At 45.0% G+C, this 12,517-nt stretch overlaps 1 protein-coding gene across 1 annotated transcript in view; it reads left to right on the top strand.

Annotated features, from left to right (window-relative positions):
- Positions 1-12,517, top strand: part of LOC147747508 (calcium-activated chloride channel regulator 1-like) — an 820,724-nt gene that overhangs the window by 457,457 nt on the left and 350,750 nt on the right. Inside the window, exon 8 of the mRNA XM_086953977.1 lies at positions 8,725-8,902. Coding sequence (XP_086810103.1) covers positions 8,725-8,902 — 178 coding nt within the window. The remainder of the gene's footprint in view (positions 1-8,724; positions 8,903-12,517) is intronic.

The raw sequence follows: 12,517 nt of genomic DNA, 5'->3' as shown, positions 1-12,517 counted from the left end.
ATAGGCAAATTAAGTAAACCAATTAAGGGTATACCAACTTTACCACGTTGAAAGTAGGAGCACACAGACTTCACCACTGGTTAGTAGCTGTAAAGTGTACAGAGTTCAGTAGACATGGACAGTGGAGAAGTGTGGCTCAAGTGGTTGGAGCGGCAGACCCTGATGCAGAGGTCTGGCCCAGGCCAGGGTTCAATTCCCCGCCTCGGCGGGTCTTGGGCTCAAATTTCCCCGGAGCTGACAATTCTCGCCTCGGTGCCTATTCCAATCATGGAGTCCCACTCTGTACCTCTGGGCTATAGCTTGCTTAATCTCCACAACAGCCCCTCGCAGCGGGATGCCTGGCTTTCACCTTGGGGATTTCCAGTAATGGGTTATCTCGCAGGGGAATACCAGGACGGATTCCCTAAGCAAGCGCTGGGACGCTTCCGGGCAGCCATGCGCTCTACAAATCAAATTTTATTTCATTTCATTTAGACATCAAACATAGGTAACTGCCCAGTCTCAATGATGATGATGGTCTGCCACCATGTTTGGTGGTATTACTTACTAACTTACGTGAAAGACTGTCACAAAAAGTATGAATACACTGTTAAGTTCACATAAGTTTTCCTTGATTTTGATGACTGTTCATTCTGCTGGTTACTCGGTCTCTTGTATTTGCTTTGTGATGTCGTTCGGCATCCCAGTTACATTCTATGTCATTTATTTACTAGATGTGTCCTTTGTGATTGGATGCTACATTAAACGCTGAATTAATTTGTTTATTGGCATCATCACTTACTGCAATTTTTGGAGACTATTGGTGTTGCTGGACCCGAGAGTATCTACATCCAACATTAAATAGTGGTGGATCACAGTGAAAAGGGACACTTACTACGCTATGATGATGAAGGATCTACTTACAGAAACAGAAGTGATAGGGAGAATCCATACAGCCTTGGGCTGACAAGAGGTTCTACAACATGCTGCAAATTACATCTAATACGTAATACTAACAGGATATGTGATCAGTAACAATAAATTCCTATTTGGGTAAATGGAGGAAATAATACAATGCAGTATAAACGATTGCAAGAGGATTCCATTTCTAAAGTGGTTATTTTCATGGCTGATGTAGTCATTATAATGGAGAACTCACAATGCAGTGAAATGTACAGCAACAGTGCTGGAAAGAGGTACTGCCGCCTTATGGGCTGTCAGAAATTCTGGGCGCAAAGTCCTAAATCAGCCTGTTAGAATGATGAAACTAAATATCTTCACGAGGGCACACTGGCCATCAAAAAAAATTGTTTGTAATTGTATCTATATAGCAGTTACTACACCTGATAAGGCGATGAAGCGCCTTCAGGAGAGTAGCATTCTACTCTGGAAAACAGGATTAGTGGTTACTCCAGTGGTTACTGCTTAGTCCTGTGCTCTAAAGACAAATTGCATGCATATACTCCAGTTACTTGGTGATAGATTAAATTAATACCAGCTAGATGTGATCATTAGTGTTGTGGTTTCAGATAAATGGTGAGAAAGATAGTCTGGTGGAGATTAGATAATGTTAGGTTACAGGGGTAATGTTTTTAAAGAGGAGAGGTTGTGACATCTGGAATAAGGTTGTGAACCAACTGTAGAAATACAGTAATATAGATAAAGGCAGACAGACAAGAGACTGAAAAGAGGCTCTACTCAGAAATAGATGGCATGCAAATGTTTAGGGTAAAAAGAGGGGTATTGAAAAAAGAAAGTAGAGGAATCAGGCAGAAGTAAATCAAGATCATATTTTCATGCAGGGTTTCAGGAGTACGGAGGTGGAAGGCTTTCTGAGAAAGCAAGCAATTGGAGCATGTAAGCTGTAGAAAGAAACAATATTATACATCGTGCTCCATTTCTGCAGCAGAGAGCTTAAACGTGTGATTCAGAGAGTACACCTCATTTAAACATGAAGAGACTTGGCCTGTTGCTGGCAAAACTAGCTTAAGGCTTCCTCTTTAAAAACATTTTTGTATTTGTTTCATATACATAACATCAACAAAGAATACCATCATTGCATACATCATATCACATGTGTTCTCCAAGCCTCCTAGGTCGTACCCGCATGACACATCTACATGCTTCTCAGCGGTATCAACAGGGTGAAATGGCCAAGTCTCTTTTCCTCGATCCCCTTCCTTCCCCGTCACTTACGGACATGTCCCCAACCCCTACAGCCTCTTGCTTCATAGACTACTCTCTCTGATTCTACACATGAAACATTGTGACTTAGAGAAGGGGGTAGCACATCCCCATTTACTTGCTATATCTCTTCTTGCCATACAAACCCTTAGCGTGTAATATGATTTGCCTTCTAGGAAGGTGAACATCACTTGGTATTCCCAGAAGCAGGAAATGTGGAGAGGGTAGGATGTGGGCCCCAAATACAACTGTCAGCTCAGTGGTCACCTCTGTCCACTATGCCTGCAATTAAGTACAGCCCCAGGTCGAGTGTAGGAACGGTGGCAGGTGCATCTCCATTTCGTAGGCAGTTGGGAGTTTACACCCTCCTCATTGTGAGTAACCGGGATCTGGTATAGTAAATCCTGGGAAGGATTTTGATTTGTGTGAGCCGCAAGTTCATCTTGATATCTACTTTGCATCAGCTCTGCCCCCCCCCCAGTCAATATCTTAAATAGGACCTAGGTCCTCCTCCCATTTGCTCTGCAGGGAACAAAGATGATCAGGTAGGTTGATTATTGTTGATGGTGTGGAATATTAGGGAGAAGGCTTTGGATGGAATCTCGTCCTGAATTACCTCACTCTCCAGGGGATTATAGCTGTCCATCTTGTCTCAGAGTATTCCCTCAGTCTGTGAGGCATGCTGCATCTGTAAATATCTGAACAATTTTGAGTCATGCAAATTGTATTCAGCCTGTAGGTCAAGAAAAGTTTTGATTTCCACTGTATCCCCTATAACCACTAGTTTTGAAATACCTATTAATTTCCATGTCGCCATTGTCGACAGCTTTGGTATCAATTGCAATTTGTCTCCTATCCCCAATGGAGTATCCAGGGATTTTTTTGCACCCCCATCCTACATGATTCACTGCTTTGTCCCAAGCCTCCAGGGCACTCTTTATAAGTCCAAGCAGGAGAGATCAGAACTTGTTACTGTAAAGGTAATCCAAGTGGGATTTGTCCTCCATGACAGACTCTTCTAGGTGCTTTTCCGAGTCCAACTCCGGCACAAAGCACTACTCATTCAATGCTTGCAGTTGGGATGGCCAGTAAAATGTCCCACGGTCTGGGGAGGAGAGGCTGCCATTATTGACATTGTTTTACAGGGTCCGAAGGTCTACTCGTGGGGGACCTCCGTCTCATAGGAAAGTCCATATTGTTTCATCAACTTTGTTGAGGAACACATCCGGCACTGGCCATGCTTGCAGTTGGGATGGCCAGTAAAATGGCCCACGGTCTGAGAAGGAGAGGCTGCCATTATTGACATTGTTTTACAGGGTCCGAAGGTCTACTCGTGGGGGACCTCCGTCTCATAGGAAAGTCCATATTGTTTCATCAACTTTGTTGAGGAACACATCCGGCACTGGCCATGGGATGTTCTGTAGTACATTGAGGACATTTGGCTGGATAATTATTTTGAAGAGGGCTACTCTGCTGAGACGTGACAAAGGTAGATATCTACACCTGCCCTATGCCATTGCAAAGGTCTTATGAACTACTTAAAAGTTAATTTCCATGAACTGTTGATGACATGTTGTTATATCTATTCCAATCCAATGAAAATCCTCCCTTGGTGATAACCATATCTGAAGGGATCAGTATCTTCGGGGCCAGATGCCAATATGATTTGTCTCAGTTAATTTTGTTTCCTACGCATTTTTTTTAAGTTTTGGAACACCTATAACACCACTGGCAGTGATGTGGCTGGGTCGGCGAGGTACAATAGGATGTTGTCCACATGTAGAGACACCTTTTCTGGGTCTGCTGCAACTTCATGGAAACCTATAACATGTCTCCAGATCCTAAGCCAGCATGCCGGTGGCTCCCGCACAGCGTAAACAAGAGTGGCAGGAGGGGGCACCCCTGATTTCCCCCTTCCCAGACTGAACTCCTATGAGAATTTTCTGTTCACTTTTACCTTGCCATTGGACAAGTGTTTAAAGACTGTATCCACGGGCGGAAGTTTGGGCCAAATCCCATCTTAGCCAAAACTTGGAAGAGATATTGCCTGTGTATAGAGTCCAATACTTTTCTGCGTCTAGGGACTCGATTGCCTGTGGCAGCGGTGTGTCTTGGTAGCAATCCAACCAGCTACTGAGACGGCAGAGGTTTTGACATGTGTCCTGATTCACGATGAACACCGTCTGATCCCTGTTCACTAATGTGGGGAGATTGGCACCAGTCGAAACGCCAATACCTTGGCTAGAATTTTTACTTCAGTGTTCAATAGTGGAATTGTCCTATAGCAGCTGCAGCGGGTGCCAGGTTTACCCTCCTTCAGTATCAGCACTATGCTTGCCTTGAAAGGATGATAGATGTGGGCCAAGGAACGAAAAGGTTTTCTTATAAAACTCCACAGGATACCCTTCGGTCTCAGTGTTTTCCCAGATTGCATCCGGCCCACTGCTTTCACTTGTTCCTCAGGGGAGAGGTCCCAATCCAGGTTTTTCATGTCATAGGGGGTTAATTTTGGGAGGGGCAGCTCCTCTAAGAAAGTCACGATGTCAGAAACCATGGTTGAGGCCCGCTCTCTATAAAGGTCTCAATAGTATTGAAAGAATCTATCGGCTATGTCCTCATCAGTTGCCGCCCTTTTTCCGTTTGTGTTTTCTAGTTCCCCCACCCATCTGGCTTTTGTATCTTGGCTACTAAACCAGGCCAGCAGGTTTCCTGCCCTGTCCCCTATATCATCCAATTTCCATTGGGATACCAGAAACTGCTGTTTTGCTAGATCGTGCATCAAAGGGTGATATTCACGTGTCAGGGTATCTATACAATGCATTTGTAACCGGACCCCAGTCACAGGGTAGTTTGACTCTGCAGTTCAGATTTCATGCTCCAGTACGGTGTCTTGTGCTCCTTTCATCATTTTTTGTGGGAAATTACATTTTGGGCTCTGTCTTGGAGTACTGTTTAGTAAGCTTCCCAGAGTTTTAAGAACAAGGTCACTGAGTCTTTGTTCTCCTGGAAAAATAACTAGGTGTCATTACAAAGCTCTTGTAGTGTTTCATTATCTGGGAGCTCCCAACTGCTCAACCTCCAGTTAACCCTTTACTGTTTAGTGTCAGGCTAGAATAGAACTTGAGAGGGGCATAATTGGAAATGCTTCTAGCAAGATAATCTGCTTCAACATTATCTGCGCATTCTACAGTTGAGACAAACACATTATCCAGTCGGGAGAATGTATTGTGGGCCACAGAGAAGAAGGAATAGTTACTGACAGCCGGGTGTCTGGCTCTGCATGCACCCAGGAGCCTTATCAAAAGCAGGAACTGCTCTAACGGGGACAATGTCTGCATGTGAGTCAGTTTGCAAGTCAGTCCTAAGGGTGTTCACAAGTTTATTGTCCTCATCTGTCGCTCCAGCCTTTGTAGTGGGTGTGGCCCCCCCATGTCCTGATTCTCCCCTCCACAGGATGGGCCTTCGTGGTTGCATGTGATCTAATGAGTGCCCTATAGTGTTGAGTGCAAGGACCAGTGGTTGGCCTCTACTATGTGCACCATTAATATATATCTACGTTAGTGGTGGCATCAAAATCAAACAAACCACAGCAACAGCTGTAGCAAACAGAACCAGAACGAATGTCCTGGAATCTTGGGGTAAACATGAAGCCCGGACTTAACTGCCACACGGACTTAACTGTCCCCATCAAATGAAGAAAACAAACTTACAAAGGGTGGTCACCCAGCTGTTAACCCATTTTGTAACACATCTCCATTAGGGATTCATACTGTCCTCCAGTGACCCCCCATGGGCGACAGCATGTGCCATGTCCCGCAAGAACCCACCCAACCACCACCCAGTCCATTAAACCTGTTTATGATAGCAGGTGTCGTGGATGCTTTGGTTGGGGTCCATCCTTGCATGGTGGGGATGGACACATAACCACAGTACTCTCTGCTGCAGACAGGGAAGAATCCTGATTCCTGTTGGTAGGGAGTCACTTTGACTGGGTCCTTCTCCTGCGTCTTGACTGCCTGCTGGTTAAAGCCATTCTCCGGCAAAGTGGGCATCAGCGATGTCATCTCTGTCGCCCATCTCCATGCTTCTGCCCTGTAATCTAAGAAAAGTGTTTTGCCGTTAGTGATAACATTCAGCTGGGCTAGATACAGGAGCATATATTTGATCTGCATCACACACAGCTTCTGTTTTCCCTTGCAGAATATGCATCTCTGTTGTTGTACCATCAATGTTTATTTTGGGAAGAGCATCACTTTATCAGAGCCAAGAATCATTGTTTGTTGAATCCTGGCCACACCAAGGATAGCTTCGCTTTCAGCATAGTTGAAGAGACATAGGATGATCAGCTGGGGTGGGGCGATTCAGTGGCAGTGGCTGGGGTGCCAGGGACCTATGGGCCTGTTCTATAACAAAGGGGGGATAGAGGGCAATGTAATGGCGCCATACATGACGACTGCGTCACGTCACGACGTGTGGGTCACATGACCCTGAGTTAATAAAAGTGAGGGGCGTGCTCACGCCGGCCAGGTGGCGACGGAGACGACACCCTGTAGTCAAATCACATAAGTGCCTCCTGTGGTTATTATATAACTAGGCCCCCAGCCCCCATACCTTCACGTCCGCTCCTCCAATGTCGGTGCTGTCCATCGCGCGACACAACAAGCATCCGTTGGAACCCAGAAGCGGAGCCAGGGGTAAAGTATTACTCTGGATCGGAGCTTTCCAGCCCCTCTGGATGCCCACCATTCAGATGCCATGAGTGACCCTCAGCATCCACCGCATGTTTCTCTAACTCGATTGCCACTGTGTGCAGCTTTGTGAAGTCATCTCTCAGTGATCGTAATTCATCTTAGGCCGAGGAGACGTGAGTCTCCGCTTCTCTTATTCTGTCTGCCACTTTTCGGAGAGTGTGGCTTAAGAGGGAGACTTCTGTCCCTGCACAATGTATGCGACCCTCTATGGCCGTCCTGGATTCCTTTATGTCTGCTGAAGAGTGGACGTCTTCTGGTCGGGGTGGGTCGGTTGAGGGTACCTTATCTGATGGTATCTGCCTGGCAAACTTGTCAAGTGTACCCCTGAATGGGATTCCCAACCACTATCTTTACGAGGATGACTAATGCGGCCCAGTGGCCACGCCCAGCTTGTGGAGTGGGTGTCCTAAAGGACAGAACCGGCACCTGCGTCCTTGTTCGCCAACTCACCATTCCTAGTTCCTGAGGGCCTAGTGACCTGCAGGCAACCTCTGCAGAGGTGCTTTTTGGCATTTGGCAAAGTGAGCTCTGGCCCAGGGCCCCAGCATCTCAGGGGGGCCCATGAAAGTTTTGTCAACTGTGGCTCTAGTCTGCAAAATTTGCCTGTCCTGATGACATTTATCGATTCTTAACACAGGTAGTTTTAAATATCGTCATTTTCCGTTACATTTTCCAGTGTTTATGATTTGCAATACCATGCAATATCATTAAAAATAATTAATTTTAAATCGAAAGAGGACCTCACTTGTGAGAACTATTAGGGAGTTACAGAGATTTGAAATGATATTAGTGATCTAAAACTATACTGAAAAATAGGTAACTATCCACGACTATTAGATGCAAACACATTCACAATTTGCAAAAGTATGAAGAAAGTGCTCTGCCAGTGATCTGGCCAAAGAGGGCATGAAAGAGCTGAAACGGGATCATAAATTCAAAGGTGTTCCGAACAGGGGCTCCCAAAATACAGTTGGCCGAGTGCTGCTAAACTCATTAAGATGTGCCTGAACCCATGGGTGCAGGTAATCTCTTCTCGACCTCACTGATATCCTGGGATAAATAGCACTGGCCGAGTGCTGCTAAACTCATTAAGATGTGCCTGAACCCATGGGTGCAGGTAATCTCTTCTCGACCTCACTGATATCCTGGGATAAATAGCACTGCGGTGTCAGATTGCAAAGCAGAAACGAGCTTGGATGATGATGCACTACGCATGGCCCGGGGAAACTTGAGACCTCCGGCAGTCACGTCAATGTGAGAACTGAAGATACATGTGAACAGTACATTTTGGAAATATAACAGCACAACAATGATGCTTTTCCTATTCATGTACTTCATGATTGTTCGCGTGACATGGCTCGTTGGAAATATTTTTGGTGTGAACAAAAACTGATTTTCAGTGCGCTAGGTGGCACTTCCAGGATACATCCCAAGCAATATTGGGTCATATAAACTTCAATGCCTGGGAAAAATGAACTAGAATCTGAAATTAAATTGAAAAATATTTTTTTACAATTATCATTTGGGTAACAAGGAAAGATCGTTCCTAAGGCGCTGGTAAAAGGGTTATATGTATTGTTTATCTCTTTTGCAGTTATTACATTGGTATTCAACTTTCAGTTCGCTACTTTATTATGCCTTGTTCTACATTTTTAAATCAAATTAATTGCTTCTATGTAAATATTTTTTTTATAAATTGAAAGGATTAACCTAAGCAGGTGATACTAATATCCACAATGTGAATCTGCAAAACCATGCTGGCACCAAAATTGTAAATTATTACTTTCATTCGTTATCATTCTGTCTGCAGGTAAACCGTCAAAGTGGATACACAGATGGCACTGAACTCGTAGTATTAACTGACGGTGAAGATAATCTTGACACAGCAGCTTGCTTTCCCGATGTGCGGAACAGCGGCGCAATCGTTCACGTTGTTGCGCTGGGAAACAACGCAGCAAAAGCACTTGAGGATATAGCAGACATGACAGGTAAATACATTGTTTTCTAAACTCTACTTTACCCAAGCATCTACTAAAAAAGGGTCCGACAGTAATATTATTGCGGTATATGAACAAACTTGATTAGACTATGGTAAAAAAAAAGTGATCGTCTTCAGCAGGGCCTTAAGTGGAATGCAAAAAGTGGGTGTATCTCTAAAAGGAGTAAGTCCTATGTAATTAAGGGCGTGGCTTAAAAATGTAACCTGCATTTCTGTGATTCCCACGGTGAGCCAATTGACCTGTATTTTGGTTCCATCGTGAGCTTTCTGTTATTGCAACCAGATATATAACACAACTGACATATGTTAGGTTCAAAAGATAATCCAAACTTGAGGTAATTAAGCTTAACTTTAATAGCAGTTTAAACCCACGAACAGCAGAGAAGACAAGAGCGGACACAGCCGCCGGTAATAGCTCTCAAACTATTGCATTCTAATTCGAATCTACATACCAGAACATGACAACATGTTTAAAAGAAAATACAAACACATACCAATTTATAAACTTTATTCGACGATTTAGGTCACAAAAGTGTACATAAAAATCACAGTTTTGATTAAAAAATCCATTACAATAAATATTAAAAAGATCTTAACCTACAATAGACTAATGCCGAATATCATTTTACATTAATTCATAAATCCTAAAAACAATCTGATAAAATACATTTGGGGCCAGAGGACTATTAACCCGTTAAGCGCGCCGCAAATTCCGCCCCAGTGCGGACGTTCGATTGCGCTAACGGGATCCGGACGTCCAACGGTCGTGCGCAGCACTAGCGAGGTAGTGCACGCGACGACCGTTGGACGTTCGCAGCACGGAACGGGTTAAACAAAAATCTCATATCCATAACCCCCGATATTTATCGGTATAGACAGCTTAATAGTCACATGCCTACCGCTATATGTTTTCTGCGAATTACCCAAGCCCATTTCAGAAATTTGGCCACAGCCAGAGCAATTAGGGGTGTCGGGTCTGTACATAAAATTCTTAAAGCCTTCCAGTGTCTTTGTATACCTAATAGTTTGCATACAGGCTTGATCCACAGCAATCTAGGGGCAGTATACAAAGGACAGAAGAATAGGAAATGGCTCAGTGACTCTTGCTCCACCCCACACTTAGGGCATCTATCATTACCGTTTTCCCCTGCCCATTTAGCTGTAAAAGACTTTACTGGGAGGGAACCTACTCTAAGTTGGAAATAGAGCTTACGGTCCAACTGTTTCCCAATAATGTCCCAGTATAATTCCAGCTTTGGTCGATCCTTAATTTCCAAGAACCGTTCTGTTAAGTGCGAGGAGAATCACTTTACCCTCATGTCTGTAATCACCATCTCCCAATACTTTTTTGAGAGGGAAATAAGGCATTTTCCGGGTCATCCCATAGCTCCCTCATACCCAATTTAAGGAGTAGAGACCGGATGGCCCTCAGCCAATGAATTTTATGGCAATAATCCTTAACGATTATCTCCCTCAGACCCAGAGCGTAATGCTGTAATTCGTCCGTAGTCCACAGGCGGTGCCAATACAATAATGGCCTTAAGAATGCTTGATCTTGCACCGCCTTTTTTCCAAGATCCCACATTAGTGGAATTAGCGGGGTACTTATGGGAACACTAGTTGCTTTGCGCAAAAATTCGTTTTCTGCCAGCGTCAACTTTCTTAAGTCCTCAAATCCCCAAAGTTCGGCTCCGTGAAGGCCGAACTTAGCACCTTCAACCCGTAAACTTCCATTAAGGGGCTAATGGGCTTTGTTAGTGATGAGGAGAATTTTTTCAGAAGAATGCCTGCCTGCTGACGATGTTTAAGCACTGCAATGTCCAGTTGGCTTGAACATCCCAGATCACTCTGGAGTGTAACCCCCAGGTAGGTGAATGCATCCACCCGATCCAGCGGGGACCCATTCATATGAATCTTCCCTCTGAATGGTCTGGCAGACCCCTGCATCTTGCGGGCAGTAAGAACCATAAATTTAGTTTTTTCAGTATTTATTTCTATGCCCCTATCGAGGCAGAAATCTTCAAAATGCTTCAGCATGTTCTGGAGCCCACTAGGTGTTTTGAAAATGATGAGGGTGTCGTCCGCAAACATGAGGATCGGGACCCGCTCCCCAGACATCGCAGGGGCATCGGTCGAGACCAGGGAGAGGTAATCCGCCACCCCGTTCACAAAGAGCGAGAACAAGGTCGGCGCCATAACGCAGCCTTGCCTCACTCCCCGCTCCACCGGGAATGGCTCTGGAACCTCTCCCTGGCAACCCCACCGAACCCTAGCGAACGTACCCTCATGCAGACGGACGACCAAACTCAGCAATTCTGGGGCCATCCCCTGCTCCGCTAGGACTTCCCACAATGTGTGGCGTGGGACCAAGTCAAAAGCCGCCCTTAAATCTACAAAGACTGCATACAGGGTGCCATTTCCCAAGACCACGGGACTCCAATATAAAATAATGAAGCGTAAAACCTGGTCTATGGTACTTGTTTTTGGGCGAAAACCAGCCTGGAGGCGACTTAATATATTATCATTAACCATCCAGTTCTGGATTCGGCCCAGAACTAGCCGCCCCATGATTTTTTGCATACAGTCAATCAAGCTAATTGGCCTGTAGTTGCTTGCAAGTGACTTATCCCCTTTTTTGTAGACCAGCACTATTTCAGCCCCTTTCCATGATTTAGGGACTTCCATCCCGTGGGCTATGGAGTTCGCCACATATAAAATATAGGTCCGCCATCGTCCTCTATTATTTAGAAATAGATCTGCGGGGACACAATCCATGCCGGTAGCCCGTTCCTCTGTGACAAGGTCGAATGCCCTATCCACATCACCCACAGTGAAGACAGCCTCCTTATAGAATGTATAATCAAATGCTCCCTCACTGTTCCCCGTCACCGACTAGCGTGTTGGGGCTTAAAAAAAGCAACCCAGGCATTTTGATCAACATTGTTTTGGGGGCTCTCACGATTCCCTCCTCTGTCCCATTTAAAAATTTCCCAAAAGAGTTTGGGGTTCTTTGCACTACATGCCACTTTGAGATCCTGCCACTTGGCCTCTTCCCAGTCCCTTTAGGCTATGTGTTGCTTAAGCCTATAATTCGCACGGGCCAACCTTATTGCGCCCATGTCTTTAGTTTTTAGGGCTTGTCCCAACTCTCCCCTAGCTTGGCGGCACAAACCATCGTACCAGCTCTTCACTTCCTTTGTCAAAATTCTTCTTTTACCTGAGCTCGGTTTACAAAAATAGGTTTTAAGTTTAGTAAAAAACCTGATATGAGCTTCTAAGAGTAGATTGAAGGGGAACCCCTTCCGGGTAGCTTCCTCCAGAGCCTCTAGTGCCCCTTCCGAATCTCCCTCAATTTTGCCAATAATTTCCTGATGCTCAACAACTTGACACCACTTAAGGTGGCGCTCATCATTTGCCAAAACAAAAACTGGAGGAGAGAGACCCCCATGAGCCTCAACCCCTTCCTGTAAACCCAGGTTAAACAATGCAGTCAAGGGATTGTGGTCACTTTCAATACGGGTCACCACCTCCATATCCTGAAGGGTAGACCACAAACCAAGGGGGACCAATAAATAGTCAATGTTGCTTGCCCTAACACCATTAT

Source organism: Lissotriton vulgaris, chromosome 1_1, assembly GCF_964263255.1.
Source record: "Lissotriton vulgaris chromosome 1_1, aLisVul1.2, whole genome shotgun sequence".
Lineage (NCBI taxonomy): Eukaryota > Metazoa > Chordata > Amphibia > Caudata > Salamandridae > Lissotriton > Lissotriton vulgaris.
This window is presented reverse-complemented; position numbering and strand designations above follow the sequence as displayed.